At 41.3% G+C, this 24,180-nt stretch overlaps 1 protein-coding gene across 1 annotated transcript in view; it reads right to left on the reverse strand.

Moving 5' to 3' along the window:
* MYO16 (myosin XVI) overlaps positions 1–24,180 on the reverse strand; it is a 441,642-nt gene that overhangs the window by 145,124 nt on the left and 272,338 nt on the right. Inside the window, exons 25-28 of the mRNA XM_040422330.1 lie at positions 21,358–21,438; positions 21,010–21,215; positions 4,207–4,309; positions 571–667 (exon numbers count right to left, since the gene is read on the reverse strand). Coding sequence (XP_040278264.1) covers positions 571–667; positions 4,207–4,309; positions 21,010–21,215; positions 21,358–21,438 — 487 coding nt within the window. The remainder of the gene's footprint in view (positions 1–570; positions 668–4,206; positions 4,310–21,009; positions 21,216–21,357; positions 21,439–24,180) is intronic.

The following is a 24,180-nucleotide window of genomic DNA, read 5'->3' on the forward strand; positions in this document are numbered from 1 at the left end:
TCAATTAGTTTTTACAGCTATAGATATGTTTAATATTTTATTTCTGGTTTTATTCATACCAAGGTTATTCATTGAGTAAGATAATTGTATGCAACTTATAATTTCACCATTTTGCCAGCTTTCTGCTTTCTGTCATTTTGCCTACAAAGCATCAAGACCTGTTCTGATCAAGTACAGTTGAGACAACCTATTTCAAGAAAGAGCTTTGACAGAAACTATTAGCACTAGGACTTCTGACAGCAGTCAGCTACCATTAGGAGCAATCTAATATATCTTTGAGCATGGAAAATGTGTAAATTTGTCTTTAGTATGCTTCTCAAGTAGTAGCTGTAGCCATTCAGAATTGTAGCATTTAACATGGTTTTCCAGTCCTTTCATATTGATTGCCTATCGTCAGTAGTTGGGAAGTCAGGAGTCGACAACCCTGTACTCCCTCTGATCAAGTGTTCTGCAGTAGCACTGAAACTGCTGCTCCATGTGTGTAGGTAAAGTTTCTCAAAATCAAAAAAGCACTAACAAATGCTTAATAATAAGACAATTAATATTCATTAAAAGCAGCTAATATTTTACCTTTCTGGCAAAGTATAATTTTCCTTTGTAGCTGAACACACATGTCATTAAGTTGATCAGCTTGCCAGTATTTCAAGAAAACTTTTCGAGCTCCAATCTATAAAGAGAAAATGTAATGATCTCAGCAATAAATAAACATACAAGCAACTTCAATTTTACAAAGTGAGAACCTGATTGATACAAAGACAGTGCTAAATGATGATATAACAAGTCAAGGGGCACTCGCGGGCTGATGCAAACTGGAAGAAGGGCAAAAAATCATTAGTAAGATCATTTGTCCCTATTCAGATTGCATATTGTTGGCAGTATATCCTCTGTTTACACAGGGAGATGCTCATATAAAAATCTCTGTGTCAGTTGATCATTGCCCTGTTTACACTGGGCAATGATTGGAAATGAGCATTATTATGAGCGCTGGTTGGCCCATGTTAAAAGAAAACTTATGGAGGATTATTGGATGGATTATTGCTATGAACGCTCTTTCCCGATAAACAGCCCATGTAAAGGATCTCATTAATGCTAGTGTTAAACTAGCCTAACATATAATACGAACATCAGTGCTCTGTGGATGTTTTTGATGTTTTGATAGCAAGAAAAGTGTTGCGTGTGGCACTATTCTGGCCTTTAAAAAGTATGGAAACCCTGCCAAAACTTTTGGCATGGTCTCCAAGCAAAGATGTGAACATAGCTTTATGCTGGCATTACACATTAGATCTATAATGGCCAAACTCGTAGATTTTGGCATGTTTGGGTGACCATCTAATGTGTATGGTGGCTTCTCAACTCTCCCCTACAGTAGATGTTGGGAGATATAAGGATAAGGCCAATTGGATTTCAATTGTCCCATACTTTTGTTTTTTTTTAGAATTAAGCTGCTGCGAGAGGTGTCTGAAAGCAGCTTTCTGCCATACACTACATATACATGCTGGACTGAGTCAAGCATGGATATGTATTGTGACAGAGTGTCTGGAGAAGTAGTGGATGGGGTCTGTGTGTGCCCAAGGTTCCTCACTTCTGTCATGTTAAAAAGCAACCAGGGAAAGGTTCAGCAGAGGTCTACACAGACTTCTCTGCAATTTGGGTTTGTAAAGAAAAAAAACTGGGCTTTTAGGGCCTGTGTTGCTGGAGTGGGGAGAGAAGTTTGGGGCCCCACTCCATCCGGACAGTCCGGGTTTTGGGCTGTCAGGTAATCACTATTCAGGTGTGCTAGCCTGATATAAGGATGAGAATGGAGACACATCTCTTTCTCTTTGCCTAGGGACAGAACTGCTTGGAGTCTCTGTGGTTATAGCAGGTGGTACAAAAAATAGGGTTATGTTTAGGCATAGAATTTTGTTTGTTTATGTTTATATTATGTACCACCCGCTGGCAATATAATCTGGACAGTTGATGGAAAGCTGGGGTTGCCTGGAATCTGTGCTCATGAGAGCGTGCTCATTGACCACCCCCTATAGAAGTGTCATTGAACATTTGGAAAAAATGCAAGATCGCATAGCTGCGGTGATGCCTATTGTACGAGAACATATGGCCCAGGCCCAGCGGGCCCTTTGTGCCAGGGGACCGGGTGCTGGTGCTGATTCCTACAGTAGAGAGTAAATTCCTGGCTAAGTGGCAAGGCCCCTTTGAGGTGATAGAGTAAATGAGGTAAACTATAAAATCCATCAACCAGGTAAGAGGAAGCATGAGCAAGTATATCATGTCAATCTTATAAAACCGTGGAAAGATCGACTATCCCTTGCTGCCGACACCTCCTACCCACCAGGGCAGCGGTGCCCTGTTGCCAGAGGTAACCGTACTGGACTCCCTGGCCAAGACACAAAAAGTAGAAGCACAGGGGTTCATCTTTAAGAATAGGGATTTCTTCTCGGAGATCGCAGGTCGCACCTCTGTCCTAAAACATGACATCATTACAGACCCAGGAAAAAGGGTTAAGCTGTGACCCTATAGAATACCCGTGGCCAGGAGAGGGATTATCTGTGAAAAAGTGAGAGCATTTTTGGAACTTGGGGTAATTGAGTCCCATAGCCAGTGGTCCAGCCCCATAGTTCTGATCCCCAAACCAGATGGCAGCTGGAGGTTTTTCAATGACTTCCGGAAGTTGAACACCATATCTAAGTTTGATGCTTGCTTACCCAATGCCACGTGTTGATGAGCTCATTGAAAGGCTCGGAAATGCCAGGTATATCTCCACTCTAGACCTAACCAAAGGATACTGGCAAATTCCCCTGACAAATGAGGCCAAAGAGAAAACTGCCTTTGCCACTCCTGATGGGTTGTTCCTTATACTGTCTTGCCATTTGGTTTGCATGGAGCCCCTGCAACCTTCCAGAGGGTTATGGATAAGATATTAAAGGTTCAGCAGAGGTCTACGCAGACCTCTCTGTAATTCGGGTTTGTAAAAAAATAAATAAAAAAAAACCCTGTGTTGCTGGAGTGGGGACAGAACTGCTTGGAGTCTCTGTGAGTATATCAGGTGGTACAAACAATAGGGTTATGTTTGGTGTCCAGTGTTAGGCTGGCACCAGGTTAGTCAGGAGTTCCTTATTGTATAGTTAGAGCCGGACAGGCAGAGAATTTAGTTTGTTTATGTTTATTTTATGTAAATCTGGACAGTTGATGGAAAACTGAGGTTGCCTGGAATCTGAGCTACCTAACTCTTACAGTATAGAAGGATTGCAAGCGATAGCTGTCAGCCAAAAGAACGTTCAGCTGACAGTTATCTCATGTGTATGACCAACTTTAAACCTGTTCCCAGAGATGAGCAAAGTATTGGAAAATTTGATTTGGCTGCTTTGCTGAATTTTACAAAGTAAATCGCTTTGTGAATAGTTACTTTGTCACTAAGCACATTTCTTTATTAGTAGTGGGTGCAATGATAGGGAGCAGCAATTGCGCCGCTGCCAGTCATTGTAGCCCTCAGATGCCACATTCATATATGATCGCGGCATCTGATGTACATAACACAGTGTAAATATTAAAAGAAAAAAAAAATCATACTTACTTGATCCATTTGCTCGCGACTGCCAGGCCGCCGCCATCTTGCTTAAAGATGATGCCATTATGCGGGCCAACATGGTGACGGCATACATCACCGCACACAAGCTTTCAGACAAGATCTTCAAGCAAGATAGCGGTGGCCAGCCCGTTTCAGGTTAAATTGATTCGCTACCACAAAGCATCAGGAAATTTGGCTTCGCGGCAAATCAAATTTATCCTGAAATTCACTCAACACTAGTTTTACCCAATCCAGACAATATGATTGAACCACAGCAGCAACTAATCTCTTCTTATCTGGAAATAGACTGGTTGATTTTACTTTCACTAATTAATTGCTACAGATGCATAACTCCCTTGGTTCTGGATGAAGGGTAGCCCAGTAAAAATATATTAGCTTATTTCAATGTTCTAACAGCTGCCCTGAGCATCTTGTTAAATAAGATATAAGATAAAGCAATTCAAGAAAATTCCTAATAAATGTAGATATGAAGTTCAGCGGAAAATTATGTGTTTCCTAGAAAACCTGACACTTGGGAATACATTTAATGAGTGAATTTTATCTAGCAAAGAAAGAAATAAGGAAGGAAATCCAAGCAGCTTATGAACTTTACTTAATGCAAATGAGTAGTTTTATATTACCTGCCATCCTTGCTGCTTGCATTTTTCTAGAACATGTCGGCATTTCTCTTCAGGTGATGCTTTATTCTTCTGTCTTGTTAAGATTTCTGATAAGTGCTTATACCTGAAATTCAGATGAAGGGTTAATATGTAAATATACAAGCTTCAGGGCAGAAAACATTAAAGGGGTTATCTGGTTGAACAAAATGTTTGTAAAAAAGGGTCAGAATGGGTTAAAAATGTAAAAAAAAACAAAAAAATATACTTTACTTAAAATTCACCAATCTTGATACATTGGCTGAGCAGGCAGTTCCATACATTTTGTGTGTTTTGAGCCAGGAAGTGGAGAGCAGTGGGGGATTGGAACCAGTGATGGCCAGTTCGCATTGTTCGCCCGCGAACACATGCGCGCTGCCATCTTAACTCACAAGTCCGGCGATGCACAGGTAAGCCCTGTGAGTTAAGATGGCAGCCCGCATGTGTTCGCGGGCGAACAATGCGAACTGGCCATCACTGATTGGAACAGTTTCAGATCAGCAGCAATGGGGGGATCATTTTTTATTTATTTTTGTTATTTTATTACCTATCCAAGCGTTTAAAAGAAAATTCTCTGGAAAAACCCTTTACATAGATGAATCATATTGTTACTAAATGAAAATGTATGCTGTGATCTATATCTAGTGTACACTGTATACAGATGAACGCCTGTATAGAACCTTTAAAATACAGGGATTACACACCTTGAAAAGTAAGTGCACCACCAAAACCTATATACACTACTGGAAATGAAAAAAAGAACACCTGGAAAACCTAATGGGGGAGGTTTATCAAACTGGTGTAAAGTAGAACTGACTTAGTTGCCCATAGCAACCAATAGTATTCCATCTTTCATTTTTCAAAGGAGCTATGAAACATGAAAGGTAAAATCTGATTGGTTGCTATGGGCAACTACCCAGTTCTACTTTACACCAGTTTGATGAATCTCCCCCATTGTGATTGAGCTTAGACTGACAAAGTATAAACTACTTGTGGTGCCTGGTCAATGATAACACAACAAAGGTGTTGCACCCTTTATTTTTGGTTCTGCAGCAGGATATATGTTGAGGCTGGATCATATTAATACTAGGTGCCATCTACCGTTGTGGCACTACAGGATGGTAATTATCTTACAGATGCTGGGTATCCTCCTATGTTGGTATGTCATTTCAAGCTCTTTTAGCCAAGGTGGTTGTTGGCTGCTCTTCATGGCAGATCCATTGCCTCATCCAGTCGCAGACATTCTCATGGGGGAATGATCTGGTTATTGAGCTGGTCAGGGGAGCTGCTGGATATCCATAAGAGCACGTTCAATACCGCAGGCAGTGTGCAAGCGAGAGTTATCTTGTTGGAACACCACATCTAACTGAGTCAAAAAGGCAGTAGAACTGGTTCCATGATGTGCTCGACATACCAAAGGCTGGTCAATATTCCATCTATGGATACTAGACAGGAACAGCTATGGTGGCTAATGTTGCCCCACAACATGACACCTGGTGTTGGTCCTGTGAGCTCTGATGGGCCATTATTAGTACCAAGGCACAACCTGTGTTTATCACTTAACACTATTGTTTGCCATTGATGGCTGCATCAGAGTTTGCAGGAAGGCTGGAGAACACCGACTGCTATCAGGCATAGTGTGGAGGTATATGCAGGTGTGCTGCCACGCAGCTTTTACCGTCTAGCAGTTGTTATTACATGTTATGTTACTATGTTATTTGGTATGATCCTTACACCCCTGCTGTTTCTGGCTAGTTGGTTGCTCCCACCCTCCATTTCCTGCTGTAACTCCATTTTGTATAGTTGTTATGAAGAGACTGGAGAGTGTGGGAGCTGTGTAACTTCATTGGAAATGTAACTATGAAAAAGGCCTCTATGTTTATACCCTTGCTACCTTGAAGCATAAAGAAGCATTGGAAATCACCTCTGGAGTCTTTATTCATTGAGTAAACTATCTGTTAAGGTGATCATTCAACCTGCTGCACACATCCTTACAGACTGGGTCTACAAGAAGCTTGTGGCAGGTACAACCGATGCTGAGACAGAACAGCAGGTATATGATTTCCATGTAATCCTAGAAAAGCCATCTGCATATTTTACTCTATGGGTATGGACAGGATAGGGACAGTGTAAAATATAAACTTTGATGTTCACCATATTCTATTTCTAGCTATTGTGGCTGGTTTTAACCACCTCCGGACCGCCTAACGCAGGATCGCGTTCCGGAGGTGGCAGCGCTGCGCATAGTCACGCATATATGCGTCATCTCGCGAGACGCGAGATTTCCTGTGAACGAGCGCACAGGAACGGAAGGTAAGAGAGTTGATCTCCAGCCTGCCAGCGGCGATCGTTCGCTGGCAGGCTGGAGATGTGTTTTTTTTAACCCCTAACAGGTATATTAGACGCTGTTTTGATAACAGCGTCTAATATACCTGCTACCTGGTCCTCTGGTGGTCTCCTTTGTTTGGATCGACCACCAGAGGACACAGGTAGCTCAGTAAAGTAGCACCAAGCACCACTACACTACACTACACCCCCCCCCCCGGTCACTTATTAACCCCTTATTAGTCCCTGATCACCCCATATAGACTCCCTGATCACCCCCCTGTCATTGATTACCCCCCTGTCATTGATCAACCCCCTGTAAAGCTCCATTCAGACGTCCGCATGATTTTTACGGATCCACTGATAGATGGATCGGATCCGCAAAACGCATCCGGACGTCTGAATGAAGCCTTACAGGGGCGTGATCAATGACTGTGGTGATCACCCCATATAGACTCCCTGATCACCCCCCTGTCATTGATTACCCCCCTGTAAAGCTCTATTCAGACGTCCGCATGATTTTTACGGATCCACTGATAGATGGATCAGATCCGCAAAACGCATCCGGACGTCTGAATGAAGCCTTACAGGGGCATGATCAATGACTGTGGTTATCACCCCATATAGACTCCCTGATCACCCCCCTGTCATTGATTACCCCCCTGTAAAGCTCCATTCAGATGTCCGCATGATTTTTACGGATGCACTGATAGATGGATCGGATCCGCAAAACGCATCCGGACGTCTGAATGAAGCCTTACAGGGGCATGATCAATGACTGTGGTTATCACCCCATATAGACTCCCTGATCACCCCCCTGTCATTGATTACCCCCCTGTAAAGCTCCATTCAGATGTCCGCATGATTTTTACGGATGCACTGATAGATGGATCAGATCCGCAAAACGCATACGGACGTCTGGATGAAGCCTTACAGGGGCGTGATCAATGACTGTGGTTATCACCCCATATAGACTCCCTGATCACCCCCCTGTCATTGATTACACCCCTGTCATTGATCAACCCCCTGTAAAGCTCCATTCAGATGTCCGCATGATTTTTACGGATCCACTGATAGATGGATCGGATCCGCAAAACGCATCCGGACGTCTGAATGAAGCCTTACAGGGGCGTGATCAATGACTGTGGTTATCACCCCATATAGACTCCCTGATCACCCCCCTGTCATTGATTACACCCCTGTCATTGATCAACCCCCTGTAAAGCTCCATTCAGATGTTTGCATGATTTTTACGGATGCACTGATAGATGGATCGGATCCGCAAAACGCATCCGGACGTCTGAATGAAGCCTTACAGGGGCTGATCAATGACTGTGGTTATCACCCCATATAGACTCCCTGATCACCCCCCTGTCATTGATTACACCCCTGTCATTGATCAACCCCCTGTAAAGCTCCATTCAGATGTTTGCATGATTTTTACGGATCCACTGATAGATGGATCGGATCCGCAAAACGCATACGGACGTCTGAATGAAGCCTTACAGGGGCGTGATCAATGACTGTGGTTATCACCCCATATAGACTCCCTGATCACCCCCCTGTCATTGATTACACCCCTGTCATTGATCAACCCCCTGTAAAGCTCCATTCAGATGTCCGCATGATTTTTACGGATCCACTGATAGATGGATCGGATCCGCAAAACACATACAGGCGTCTCCCTGGAGCCTTCCAGGGGGGGTGATCAATGACTGTGGTGATCACCCCATTAAGACTCCCTGATCACCCCCCTGTCATTGATCACCACCCCTGTCATTGATCACTCCCCCTGTCATTGATCACCCCCCTGTCATTGATCACCCTCTGTAAGGCTCCATTCAGACATTTTTTTGGCCCAAGTTAGCGGAATTATTATTTTTTTTTCTTACAAAGTCTCATATTCCACTAACTTGTGTCAAAAAATAAAATCTCACATGAACTCACCATACCCCTCACGGAATCCAAATGCGTAAAATTTTTTAGACATTTATATTCCAGACTTCTTCTCACGCTTTAGGGCCCCTAGAATGCCAGGGCAGTATAAATACCCCACATGTGACCCCATTTCGGAAAGAAGACACCCCCAGGTATTCCGTGAGGGGCATATTGAGTCCATGAAAGATTGAAATTTTTGTCCCAAGTTAGCGGAACGGGAGACTTTGTGAGAAAAAAAATTAAAAATATCAATTTCCGCTAACTTGTGCCAAAATTTTTTTTTTTCTATGAACTCGCCATGCCCCTCATTGAATACCTTGGGGTGTCTTCTTTCCAAAATGGGGTCACATGTGGGGTATTTATACTGCCCTGGCATTCTAGGGGCCCCAAAGCGTGAGAAGAAGTCTGGTATCCAAATGTCTAAAAATGCCCTCCTAAAAGGAATTTGGGCAGTTATACTGCCCTGGCATTGTAGGGGCCCAAATGTGTGGTAAGGAGTTTAAAATCAAATTCTGTAAAAAATGACCTGTGAAATCCGAAAGGTGCTCTTTGGAATATGGGCCCCTTTGCGCATCTAGGCTGCAAAAAAGTGTCACACATCTGGTATCGCCGTACTCAGGAGAAGTTGGGGAATGTGTTTTGGGGTGTCATTTTACATATACCCATGCTGGGTGAGAGAAATATCTTGGTCAAATGCCAACTTTGTATAAAAAAATGGGAAAAGTTGTCTTTTGCCAAGATATTTCTCTCACCCAGCAAGGGTATATGTAAAATGACACCCCAAAACACATTCCCCAACTTCTCCTGAATACGGCGATACCACATGTGTGACACTTTTTTGCAGCCTAGGTGGGCAAAGGGGCCCATATTCCAAAGAGCACCTTTAGGATTTCACAGGTCATTTACCTACTTACCACACATTAGGGCCCCTGGAAAATGCCAGGGCAGTATAACTACCCCACAAGTGACCCCATTTTGGAAAGAAGACACCCCAAGGTATTCCGTGAGGGGCATGGCGAGTTCCTAGAATTTTTTATTTTTTGTCACAAGTTAGTGGAAAATGCAGATTTTCGGGGTGTCATTTTACATATACCCATGCTGGGTGAGAGAAATATCTTGGCAAAAGACAACTTTTCCCATTTTTTTATACAAAGTTGGCATTTGACCAAGATATTTATCTCACCCAGCATGGGTATATGTAAAAAGACACCCCAAAACACATTCCTCAACTTCTCCTGAATACAGAGATACCAGATGTGTGACACTTTTTTGCAGCCTAGGTGGGTAAAGGGGCCCATATTCCAAAGAGCACCTTTCGGATTTCACAGGTCATTTTTTACAGAATTTGATTTCAAACTTCTTACCACACATTTGGGCCCTTAGAATGCCAGGGCAGTATAACTACCCCACAAGTGACCCCATTTTGGAAAGAAGAGACCCCAAGGTATTCGCTGATGGGCATAGTGAGTTCATGGAAGTTTTTATTTTTTGTCACAAGTTAGTGGAATATGAGACTTTGTATGAAAAAAAAATAAAAAAAAAATCATCATTTTCCACTAACTTGTGACAAAAAATAAAAAATTCTAGGAACTTGCCATGCCCCTCACGGAATACCTTGGGGTGTCTTCTTTCCAAAATGGGGTCACTTGTGGGGTAGTTATACTGCCCTGTCATTCTAGGGGCCCAAATGTGTGGTAAGGAGTTTGAAATCAAATTCTGTAAAAAATGACCTGTGAAATCCGAAAGGTGCTCTTTGGAATATGGGCCCCTTTGCCCACCTAGGCTGCAAAAAAGTGTCACACATCTGGTATCTCCGTACTCAGGAGAAGTTGGGGAATGTGTTTTGGGGTGTCATTTTACATATACCCATGCTGGGTGAGAGAAATATCTTGGCAAAAGACAACTTTTCCCATTTTTTTATACAAAGTTGGCATTTGACCAAGATATTTATCTCACCCAGCATGGGTATATGTAAAATGACACCCCAAAACACATTCCTCAACTTCTCCTGAATACAGAGATACCAGATGTGTGACACTTTTTTGCAGCCTAGGTGGGCAAAGGGGCCCATATTCCAAAGAGCACCTTTCGGATTTCACAGGTCATTTTTTACAGAATTTGATTTTAAACTCCTTACCACACATTTGGGCCCCTAGAATGCCAGGGCAGTATAACTACCCCACAAGTGACCCCATTTTGGAAAGAAGAGACCCCAAGGTATTTCGTGATGGGCATAGTGAGTTCATAGAACTTTTTATTTTTTGTCACAAGTTAGTGGAATATGAGACTTTGTAAGAAAAAAAAAATAAAATCATCATTTTCCGCTAACTTGTGACAAAAAATAAAAAGTTATATGAACTCACTAGGCCCATCAGCGAATACCTTAGGGTGTGTACTTTCCGAAATGGGGTCATTTGTGGGGTGTTTGTACTGTCTGGCCATTGTAGAACCTCAGGAAACATGACAGGTGCTCAGAAAGTCAGAGCTGCTTCAAAAAGCGGAAATTCACATTTTTGTACCATAGTTTGTAAACGCTATAACTTTTACCCAAAGCATTTTTTTTTTACCCAAACATTTTTTTTTTATCAAAGACATGTAGAACAATAAATTTAGAGCAAAATTTATATATGGATCTCGTTTTTTTTGCAAAATTTTACAACTGAAAGTGAAAAATGTCATTTTTTTGCAAAAAAATCGTTAAATTTCAATTAATAACAAAAAAAGTAAAAATGTCAGCAGCAATGAAATACCACCAAATGAAAGCTCTATTAGTGAGAAGAAAAGGAGGTAAAATTCATTTGGGTGGTAAGTTGCATGACCGAGCAATAAACGGTGAAAGTAGTGTAGGTCAGAAGTGTAAAAAGTGGCCTGGTCTTTCAGGGTGTTTAAGCACTGGGGGCTGAGGTGGTTAAAGAGCGTCTGTCAGCATGATCTATTAAACCGACCTGCTAGTATTGATCATGCTGATTGCAACAATCCCTCTCTTCCAGCATTTTGATGTGTAGTTTGTGGTGCTCGGTGTACCAAGGGGCAGGTTTAGCACCTCAAAGAACCGCTTTAACTCCTTTCACCCTTTGCCACTCCCTCTTGCCCACTGATTACAGGGATAGACATCCTCACTGATCCAATGCCTGGCTTGGGCAGCCAGAAGCCAAATGAAAAAGGTCTGTGAGCCACATTGTGCCCGAGACATATAAATAAATAAATAAATATATACATATGTATATTTCAATAACAGAAATAATGAAAAATAAAATAATAATTTTTGTTTTTATTTAATAGCACATGATCTAGTGGTTGGAGGTGCCCTGTCACATATTTTGCATCTGTGCCAAGAACTATCGAGTAATGTCTCTGACTAGTTATGGTAGAATCAATTTAGATATATGGGTGGTCAGTCATCCATACTGATACTACTACTATTCTTTTCAAGTTGTACATCTCCAGGTTAATTTTGTCTTTATAGTTAAATTGTGTTTTGGCCAGATTGATAGGAACAATGGCATTTTACTTATTTTTAGCAATTACATACTGAAAGTGATCTAGAGAACATTACATCTAAAGGTGTTGGATTTTTTATCTGAAGCTTGATGTTATTAAGGGCTCTGCAATGAATTAATGCCAGTCCCTTTTAAATATAAGCTTATCAGTCACTTCCAGACATCCAGGAATATAGAGGTGATGGAATATGAACTGTGATTTTATTAATAGCTATGGGCTCATCAAAACTTCCTTAGCTAGTTATATCTACTTCCTGACTCAAGCAAAGATTGCAAAGTCACTGTTAAAGTAATAGCCTTGTACTGTAAATCTTTCCTGGATTTTAGAATGCTGGCACACAGAAATGAAGCAAGAAATAAGTATATTATAGTCAGCCTGTAAATTGTGATGCACTGTGTATAGAAATGTGCACAAAATATTAAAAACTGACTTGTCTTCATTGGACAATCCCATTGTGTTACAAAGTTACTATAAACCAATTGCAGGAGGTCTCACTGCTGGGGCTATCAACTGCAAACTGGGTATAAACCTGGCAACAAGAGTTCAATATCCTTGAAATGCCAGACTGTCCATTTAACACACAAACATGTTCAGTCCTCCAAGGACAGAGACCCTCTCTGTAATGCTCCACTGAAAGGAGGACCCCATTATACTTAACTAGGAAATCTCTAATAGTGTGTTAGAAAATGTTTTTTTTAAGCAGACAGCCCCTTTAAAGGACATGTTCATTTGGCTTCTTGTTGAGTTAATCTCTTACTGCATACATGTACGGCATTATGTGACTGAAATTGTACAGAGTGGGCTGCAGCAGTAAGCACGCGCCACACTGGCTGTATAATACAGCAAGCACTTAGCTGCAATGATGGGGAATGGTGATCACACCAAATCCCGTCATTTAACCCCTCAGATACGGCGTTAAAAACTGATTGCAGCATCTCTGAGGTAAGGCAGAGGGATGCAGCTCCCTCTGCCTTCTGATCAGAGCCACCGCTGTGAAATCAGGGCTCTGATCTGTTACCATGACAGCCTGGGGTCTCTGCTGAGGCTTTCCAGGGCTTTCACAGTAACCTCCCTACTGAACTGTGTACGAGGCACAGCTCAGCAGGGAGCGTGTCAAAATCCTATTCATATTAATGGTATGTCACCCGTGGGTGATGTGAGACATAAGCGCTGGTGTACACAATCAAAACAGCTAATCCTTTAAATTAGTACCATCAGTTACTGCCAGCCTGAACAAGTGAGGGGTTAATTTCAAAGGTCAGCTGGACAAGGGTAAGTTTGTAATATTATTAGGATCTGGACATGTAGTCAGACGGTGAGGGTAACAAGAGAATAAAGGAATACAAGTATTAGCTCTGTGAATTAGATATTAAACGGTGAAAGCAAAAATGATGATGATAGTAGTAATACAGTCTATACCTTGTATTTCATCCAAAGTGATCCCCTGGTGGGTAATCCGATGCGTCGCTGACTATTTGTCTGTTCTGTATTGTTCATATATTGGTGCTGTCCTTTTAAATCCTGGCGTCCTCCTTGCTCACCTACCAGCAGCAGCGCGGCCCCGGCCGGAAGCACGCGCGGCGCGAGGGAGCTTGTAAGTCTGTTGTCCGGGTAACTGCTTTCGGTGATGTCACCGTTGGGAGTACAGGGGCCTCCGTAGGACAAAAAACTACGTACGCGTTTCGGGGCCTATCAGGCTCCCAATGTTTGGCGAAACATGTCGGGGGGCAGAGAGTGATATCAGTGTGTTTTAGCCAGCAAGTGCACAGCCTAGATAGATAGTCTGAGATATATACATATATACATTAGGAGAGTAGTGAATCCCATGAGGCTATCTAATACCAGCAGGCAGCGAACTGTGAAATCAACAGAGCGCACTGCATTGAATACAGATGACACTATGTAAAATAAAGAGAGCTAGATAGCTACAAGCTAAGAGTGCCCTCTAGTGGATTCACCCATACTCAGACTATCCAAACTACTAATATTTACAGGCAGGCATAGCTGATCATTTTAACCTGTCAGTTCTAGATATTTTAAGGGTAAATTATAAATGTTAAATTTTAACACTCAATAACACGTGTCAATCTACGGACTTTAATTGACCCAGTCAATCTGCCAACATCTTGTATTGAAAAGCTCCAGCTGATAATGATGAGTCATGAATATTTATGAGCTCCTGACTCTCCCCGCCTACCTGCTGCTGATTTGACAGTTTTTTTCCATAGGAATCAGCAGCAGGTGGGCAGGGGAGTGGCTATAGCTCTGAATTAAATATACACTGGACTCAATGACATCACGCTGGACTCAAATCAGCTCATTAGCATGTGGCATGCGGCATCTTTGTGTGTATATTATGAGGTAACCATCTGTCACACCAGTAAGTGAATACATCTAAGGTACTTTTTAGTAGTTAATGATTGTATATAATTAGTTAGATTATAATCAAATATCCACATGACAGGTTCCCTTTAAACATGGCATCAGTCATATGGCACTGTTTACACCCTGGCATTCAGTAAGCAGCAGTTTTACATGACATGCATGTGATAAGTAAATAGGACTAGTGGTGGAATCGTGATATTTATTTTGGTTATTACAGTAATTACATTCACACGACCATATAATTTTATCCACATCTGATCCGCATCCATTCCACATTTTGCGGAATAGATGCGGATCCATTCATTTCTATGGGTGAATAAAATGAGCGGACAACGTTCAGTATGTTGTCCGCATCCGTGTTTCTGCATTTCTAGTCGGCAAAAATATGAAGCTTGTACTACTATTGTCCGCACAGATCAGTCCGCAGCCCTATTCAAGTCAATGGATCCGCAAATTGGAATGGTTTCCGTATGTCATCCGTTTTTTGCGGATCCGTTTCCGTATTTTTGAAGGCCTTAATAATTTTATTTTTTTTCTTCCGTTTTTTGTGGACCATAAAAAACGGAAGACATACGGAACACAAACGGAAGTCATTTATCCGCAAAATGCGGACACATGGTTCCGTTATTTGCGGACCGCAAAACAGAAAGGTTTACACACAGTCGTGTAAATATACCCTAACTATGTCATTATGTGCCTGTCTGTAGTGATTTGTAATGTGGCTTCTTGTCTCTAAGTGATTTTGTCATGTTGTTAATAAACTTTAGTGTAAAAAAAAAAAACAAACACACAAAGATCTGCTTCTACACTGACATTGACAGACATGAGATACTGCCAACCTGCGGCTTTCCAGCTGTTGTGAAACTACAAATACGGATGCGGATCCGTCTAACAAATGCATTGAAACACCGGATCCATCTCTCCGGTGTCATCCGGAAAAATGGATCCGGCATTTTTTTTTTTTGCATTTTTAAAGGTCTGCGCATGTGCAGACCGGAAAACCGGATCTGTTTTGCTGGAACACTTGGTGCCGGATCCGGCATTAATGCATTTCAATGGAAAATAATGCCGGTGTTTCGGCAAGTGTTCCAGAATTTTGGAGGGAGAAAATACTGCAGCATGCTGCGGTATTTTCTCTGGCCAAATACTGTAAGAGTGACTGAACTGAAGAACTCCTGATGCATCCCGAAGGGATTGCTCTCCATTCAGAATGCATTAGGATAAAACTGATCATTTTTTTCCGGTATTGAGCCCCTAGAACGGAACTCAATACCGGAAAAGAATAACACTAGTGTGAAAGTACCCTAAAATGGACTGTACCTTTTTTTTTCTTTAGGGAGAGGCAAATGCACGGATATAAGGTCTGCGAGAAAACTTTTAAATTAGAAACTTGTTCTTATTCTCTACATAAATAAATGCAATCATTAAAACTGGAATACTTCCTTAAATCAAAGCAGATCAAGCATAGCATCTACTGATTCATTATATGCTGTCTTAGACTATATGTCTGCCTGTCACTGGAACTGATATTCATGAGCACTGAGAATAAAATCGCAGTAAAGTATTAATGTGACAGATCCATTCACAGCCTTAATTATTTTATTGTAGGCAATCATTTCTACTTGAACAATGCATTAACCATTATTATGAACCAAAGGCATATTGAAATGTATTGACCTCAGTTGCACTTAATGGCTGGCAGCAAAATACAACATTCCTGCTGTAATTTTTCAAAAGCCAGGAAAAAGTGCAGGATACACTGAACGTTTTCTGTGGGATTAAATATTTAGCTATGTGAAGGTCGTGTGAAAAAGTGTCTGGCTGCCCTCATCTTGCAAACATATTCAAATCATAAGTCTGGTCATATGCTTATGGCATAATAAACTACTCTGAGATTAGTCATTTTCTATGTAAATCAATCATCTTTCTGCTTGAGAACCACATCTATACTATAAAAGTGAATGTCTGTCTATAGGCAACCAAATGACTGAACAATTTGACCACAAATCTGGCACATACACGTAGGTAAATCGTGTGTCCAAAAAGGTGTTTGTAAAGGTCCCAACCTTGCCGGACATGACCAAGCCTCAAAAGGAGCGATTGGAGGGCACTATCTCCAGCGACTGTCTTGTATCTTCCTTCTAATTAGTGTTGAGCAAATCGAAGTATCCGAAGTGGACATCGATCTGAATTTCAGGGAAAATTCGATTTGCCACAAAGCCAAATTTCCCCCAATTTTGACGAAATGGCGGTAAATAAAAATAATAATACTCACCTCATCCATTTCAGCGCAAAGAGGTGAAATCATGTGCTGGTCAGCGTGATGATGTCATCACGCACCGCACTCGATTTCGCGCTGGACCTTCAATCAACATGACTGTGACTACTTCTTCGTGCTCAAATGGGTAAGGTAAGTATTTTATTTTAACGATTAACCCCTGAAAGCCCTTATTTTCTATCTCAGATGCTGTGATCAGTGATGAACGCAGCATTTAAGGGGTTCAATGATGGCGGCAGCACAATTGTCGTTCCCCGTCATTACGCCGGCTACTTACAAAGAAATGCACTTCACGACACAATAATTAGTCACAAAGCAAATTTTTGGGGAAAATTCGTTGAAGCAGCCAAATTGAATTTTTGTAAGCTTTGCTCATCTCTACTTCTAATATCTTTTCATAGGAAACCATGTTGGATCAGCCATATGCCTCATCTGCACGCAAGCTGAAGGAGGAATGAGTTTATTCCTCATTAGTATTGTGTGAGCCAGGCTATATTTTTATTGGACAGTTTTCCCAATCACATCACTGTTCTCTGTTATCAGCCTCTATCAGAGGATTGTATATATACTGTACATATACATCACTATAGTATAAATATACAGATAGGATAACTCATCAGACTACAGGATCATCATCAATGGTTCTATTTTGAGATACATGTGACTTTTTGATGACTTGTTATGCTGGTCAGTACGAGTATAGAGAAAACCATTTTATATATATATATATATATATATATATATACACTGCTCAAAAAAATAAAGGGAACACTTAAACAACACAATGTAACTCCAAGTCAATCACACTTCTGTGAAATCAAACTGTCCACTTAGGAAGCAACACTGAGTGACAATCAATTTCACATGCTGTTGTGCAAATTGGATAGATAACAGGTGGAAATTATAGGCAATTAGCAAGACACCCCCAATAAAAGAGTGGTTCTGCAGGTGGTGACCACAGACCGCTTCTCAGTTCCTATGCTTCCTGGCTGATGTTTTGGTCACTTTTGAATGCTGGCGGTGCTTTCACTCTAGTGGTAGCATGAGACGGAGTCTACAACCCACACAAGTGGCTCAGGTAGTGCAGCTTATCCAGGATGGCACATCAATGCGAGCTATGGCAAGAAGGTTTGCTGTGTCTGTCAGCGTAGTGTCCAGAGCATGGAGGCGCTACCAGGAGACAGGCCAGTACATCAGGAGACGTGGAGGAGGCCGTAGGAGGGCAACAACCCAGCAGCAGGACCGCTACCTCCGCCTTTGTGCAAGGAGAAACAGGAGGAGCACTGCCAGAGCTCTGCAAAATGACCTCCAGCGGGCCACAAATGTGCATGTGTCTGCTCAAACGGTCAGAAACAGACTCCATGAGGGTGATATGAGGGCCCGACGTCCACAGGTGGGGGTTGTGCTTACAGCCCAACACCGTGCAGGACGTTTGGCATTTGCCAGAGAACACCAAGATTGGCAAATTCGCCACTGGCGCCCTGTGCTCTTCACAGATGAAAGCAGGTTCACACTGAGCACATGTGACAGACGTGACAGAGTCTGGAGACGCCGTGGAGAACATTCTGCTGCCTGCAACATCCTCCAGCATGACCGGTTTGGCATTGGGTCAGTAATGGTGTGGGGTGGCATTTCTTTGGAGGGCCGCACAGCCCTCCATGTGCTCGCCAGAGGTAGCCTGACTGCCATTAGGTACCGAGATGAGATCCTCAGACCCCTTGTGAGACCATATGCTGGTGTGGTTGGCCCTGGGTTCCTCCTAATGCAAGACAATGCTAGACCTCATGTGGCTGGAGTGTGTCAGCAGTTCCTGCAAGACAAAGGCATTGATGCTATGGACTGGCCCGCCCGTTCCCCAGACCTGAATCCAATTGAGCACATCTGGGACATCATGTCTCGCTCTATCCACCAACGTCACGTTGCACCACAGACTGTCCAGGAGTTGGCAGATGCTTTAGTCCAGGTCTTGGAGGAGATCCCTCAGGAGACCGTCCGCCACCTCATCAGGAGCATGCACAGGCGTTGTAGGGAGGTCATACAGGCACGTGGAGGCCACACACACTACTGAGCCAGATTTTTACTTGTTTTAAGGACATTACATCAAAGTTGGATCAGCCTGTAGTGTGTTTTTCCACTTTAATTTTGAGTGTGACTCCAAATCCAGACCTCCATGGGTTGAAAAATTTGATTTCCATTTTTTTATTTTTGTGTGATTTTGTTGTCAGCACATTCAACTATGTAAAGAACAAAGTATTTCAGAAGAATGTTTAATTAATTCAGATCTAGGATGTGTTATTTTTGTGTTCCCTTTATTTTTTTGAGCAGTGTATGTATATTTATTTTCTTTTTTTTTTCTTTTTTCTTTTACACAAAGCAGTTTTGCTTGTTTTGATGTTGCAAAGCTATATATTTTTTAAAATTTTCTGGCAAAAGTCTTGTGTTGTGTGGGGTCTTATTTTGCATTGAGGTTGACATTTACATTGTATTATTTTGGGGTACATAAGAGTTTTTAGCTTCATGTTGTGCTTTTTGTGAGATGAGGTGACCTAAAAATGGTTGTTCTGGCACAGTTTTTTTTCATGGTGTTCACTTGTAGTAGATCATTGGATATTTTTATAAAGCCAGGCATACAATATGTGTATTTTTTTTTTCTATTTTTTACAATTTAAATGACATGATTATGAGGAACTTCTTTTTTTTTTTACTTGAAACTTTTTTTTTGCTTTTTATTTTTGTCCCACTATGGGACTTTTGGGAGTCTGATCCCCTCCACAATGCATTAGAATACATGGTCAGTATTACACTGATTGTGTGCCTATGTAACTCAGCCTGGGGCCTGGGTCTCATAGGCTTCCACAGTTGGCAGGCCCAGGAGACTTTGTAAGGCTTCCGGATACCATGGCAACCACAGCATCGCAGGCTCCCAATGGAGGCATACAAGGAGCGGGGATACCGCGCAGACCCTTTTGATGGCGCGGTCAGCATTGACCGCAGCATCTAAAGGCATAGTCCACCAGCATCAAAGTTTTCACAGTTTGAAAGGGGCTTTCCAGGCTTTTGATATTGATGATCTGTCCTCATGATAAGTTCTTAATGTCTGATCAGTGGGAGCCTAGCACCCCATACTCTCACCAATCAGTTGATCCCTGCTGCTTTCGGCTCATTAACTAGCTTTTGAATAGAGCAAGAAGCAAAGCTCATTTCAAAGTGTAGTGGCCATGCTGGGTTACTGCAGCTCTACTCCCAATGAAGTGAATGGCAGTTTAGCTGCAGTAACCCGGCACGACCACTACAATTTGAACTGAGTTTGGGCTTTCTGTTCCATTCGAGAGCTAGGATTACAGGGAGTCAGAACCTCATCGATCCGATAATAATGACCTAACCTGAGAATAGGTCATCAACCCTGGAAAACCTCTCTAATATAAAAATTAACATAGCACTGATTCTTAAAGTGAAAATATTATATTTTATAATGTAGTTTATATTTTATATTCTACTATCTAAATCACTGACTTAGGCTCCAGGGTAAGAGGAGCACTTTAATTCTAGAGAGGCAACTTTTTTCACCTGGATAAAAACTTATTTACTTACTCCTTTCACTGGGAGCATTAATTGGCCTGTTAAACTCCTTACACCAACATGGAGATCTCCTTTATTCTTCCAATATTCTTCTATTAATCATTTTCAGCAACACTGTCCCTAGCACATGAGAGCTTGCCCCTATGCTCAGCTTACAAGAAAATGGTGTAGACCTCACGGGATGAGGGTTTTATAGGGCTGTACCATCACAAGGGATGGCTATCTGTAGATTGGCTGGCGGCATGCCATTATGGGTAATCTTGCATCCCCGGGCTTCTTACTTTCATTTTGTAACACAAGGAGCTTCCCTTTTAGAAAAATTATATTGTGCAAAAGTTGAGAAGGTATAAAAAAAACAAAAAAATTTCCCATCCTCAAAATTACATTACAAAATCCAGAAAACACTGGCGGCATTGAAGTTTTTTTCACAAACCCCAAGATCACCCCCGAAAAAATAAATAAGAAAAAATTATTAAATAATATCATATATTATGAGCTTTGATGCAGGTACTCTGTGTTGCACTAAATGATAATAGTTTTTTTTTTTATATATACATTTCTATTTAGGAAGATGCAAGTATGTTCTGTCTGGATGCAGAGGGTTACACATATAATCTTCACAGTTATGTCAAACAAGCCTGTCTGTAAATGATCTCTCCAATGATTGGTACAAATATTGTGTACAAACTTATTAAACTCAAAGCTACATACAGATTCAACTAGAGAATTATTTTCTAATTGCAAGACTACCATTTGCTAAAATAACTGACCTTTAAACCTACCTTGACAAGAAGTCAGGGAATGAGAGGCGTATTGGGTATCCATGTCGTATTATCTTAACCATCTCCAGAACACCAATATATTGCAGTTGAGCAGACACATAAAAAGTATCAAAAGTTTCAGCTAGTCTCGAGTTGTTAGGCTTGATGCAATGCATGAGATGTAGCGTGCTGGCTTGGATCTTTCCAATCAGCTCTGTGAGAGTTTTCTATATGAGAAAGAGACAGGGAGAACTCATTTACCACAGATCAGCTGGTCCACAAAAGCCATCAATGCACATGTTTTGTTCTTCTCTCCCCCTGCAATCTAAGGATTCTCTGACATGATTGATTGTACTAAAGTATACTAACCCTGAGTTGTATTGTCACAGTGGTCGGCCCTCCTCTTTCCAGCTTCTGGAGAAATGAATATGAACCTTTCTTTTTTAGCAACTGGAGAGAAGAAAATATTGGTGTAATAAATCTATAAAGAGCATAAAAACAACAACAAAGCAAATAGAGTTATAAAAGAAGCATTTAAACTGAATTAATATTTGAAACAAATAAGTCCTTAACACATTAAATTTATGGAAAATTCAATTCGGCTACTTTGCCAAATTCCTAAAATTTTCGCTTCATAATGAATAACTGCTCCACGAAGCGCATTTCTTTGTATGTAGCGGGAGCAATGATGTGGAATGGCGATGGTGCGGCCTCCCATCTTTGAACCCCTCAGATGCCACGTTCATCGCAGATTGCAGCATCTGAGATTAACATTGAGGGCATTTGATCTCGTAGAGACCACACGGCCATCTTGATTGAAGACATCACGTTGAAGTGATGACGCCCGGTATCTTCAATCAAGATGACCGTGGCAGCCTCTTCACATGCAAATGGATAAGAAGAGTATGTATTTATTTTCTATTTTATTGGCACTTCAGGGAAAATTAATTTGTTACGTTACCAAAGTCCACTTCAGATACCCATTCGCTCAACAATAATTATTATACAATATGTTATTAGTATGGACACAATTTTTACTATATTGATGCAGTTGTTTGGCAAGATTATGGCAGTAAAGCCCATGCTTCCTATTGATAAAAAAAAAAACATGAAGTATAGTAGATCTCCTGAAATAATGAATATATATTTTAATCTGTGCAAAATTGTCCTGTGTACATAGTTCTATCACTGATTCATTAAAGGGGTTTCCTGACTTCAACTGTATTTATAGTTGTGTTTCCAAATATGCTCTGCCCAAAGAAAGAAAGGCATTTATTCACTAGCACTGCGGGTCTGGTCCCCATGTGAATCGGGAGTGTGATGTATCATATGTCGTCATATGCATCACTGCAGCCACTCACTAGCCTGAGTGATGATGTGTCCCCACTGGTACATGACAGTGAATGGCTGCAGTGCTGCACATGACGATGATTGGGACCACAGTGGACTGGAAGCAGTGAGAAGAGAATTCTTGGCACTAGCAATAAGCACTGGTCAATAGGCAAGTGTATTTCGTTTTTAAGGCAGAGCAGATTTGGAGCCATAACTACAATTTTGGTGGAAAGGAAACATCCTTTAATTACTTAAAGAGGACACGTTAAGACCCAGGATATGAGAATTCTGGAGCATTTTTTCACATAACTCTGTGTTGCGTTGTTCCTCTGTTATTCCCTCTAGGGCTGTATTAGACAATGTAGGGACACACCCCAATTGATAACACAGAGTTATAAATGTAATAAAACATTTTTAGGGAAAAAAAACAGGAATAGTGTAATGTAAAGTTATAAGAAAAGGTGCTCCAATATTTTTAAAATATGAGAACTACAATTAATTACTATTTCAGGACAGCTGATAGGTCCTCTAAAATGTGGTTCTTTGCCACATACAGTTGTGTTCAAAATAATAGCAGTCAGACATCACTAACCTGATCAATCATTGTTTTTGGTAGAAATGATATTTCTACATGGCAAATAATTTACTAGCAGGTGTAGTAGAGTAATAGAAATCCAACAGACCCAACAGTCATGACATGCATGCTGCTGATTCTTCGTAATTCAATCACTTATTGAAAGGGGAATGTTACAAATAATAGCAGTGTGGAGGTCAATTAGTGAGGTCATTTATTCTTTGAAAAACTGGTGGCAATTATTGCCCTTATTTAAGGAAGGAATGCATCAAGTGTTGTACATGCTGGTTACAGTGCATTTCTCTCTGAAATTCTGAGGAAAATGGGTCGTTCCAGACATTGTTGAGAAGAACAGCATACCTTGATTAAAAGTTGATTGTAGAGGGGAATCATATAAAGAAGTGCAGAAAATAATAGGCTGCTCAGCTAAAATGATTCCAAATGCTTTAAAATGGCAACCAAAACCTGAAGGACGTGAAATAAAGAAACTACCATTCGAATGGATAGAATAGCCAAAATGGCTAGGACTCAGCCAACAATCAGCTCCAGGAAGATCAAAGAAGGTCTAAAGTTACCTACGAGTAATGTTACAATTAGAAGACGCCTATGCAAAGCCAAGCTATCTGCAAAAAGCCCTCACAAAGTCCCACTGTTGAAAAAAAGACATGTGCTGAAGAGGTTACAATTTGCCAAAGAGCACATTGACTAGCCTAAAGAGAGATGGCGCAACATTTTGTGGACTGATGAAAGTAAAATTGTTCTTTTTGGGTCTAGTGGCCGGAGACGGTTTGCCACTGTCAAACACTGAATTCAAGCCACAGTGCACTGTGAGGACAGTGAAGCATGGTGGCGCAAGCATCATGATATGGGGATGTTTCTCATACTATGGTGTTGGGCCTATTTATCGCATGCCAGGGATCATGGATCAGTTTGAATACATCAGAATACTTGAAGAGGTCATGCTGCCTTATGCTGAAGAGGAAATGCCCTTGAAATAGGTGTTCCAACAAGACAACGACCCCAAACACACCAGTAAACGTGCAACATCTTGGTTCCAGACCAACAAGATTGACGTTATGGAGTGGTCAGCCCAATCCCCGGATCTTAATCCAATAGAAAACTTGTGGAGTGACATAAAAAATGCAGTTTCTGAGGCAAAACCAAGAAATAGAGAAGAATGTAGTCCAATCATCCTGGGCTGGAAAACCTGTTCATAAGTTGGTTGACTTTATGCAACACAGATGTACAGCAGCTCTCAGAAACAGTGGTTTTACAACTAAATATTA

The sequence above is a fragment of the Bufo bufo genome, chromosome 3, assembly GCF_905171765.1.
Source record: "Bufo bufo chromosome 3, aBufBuf1.1, whole genome shotgun sequence".
Classification (NCBI taxonomy): domain Eukaryota; kingdom Metazoa; phylum Chordata; class Amphibia; order Anura; family Bufonidae; genus Bufo; species Bufo bufo.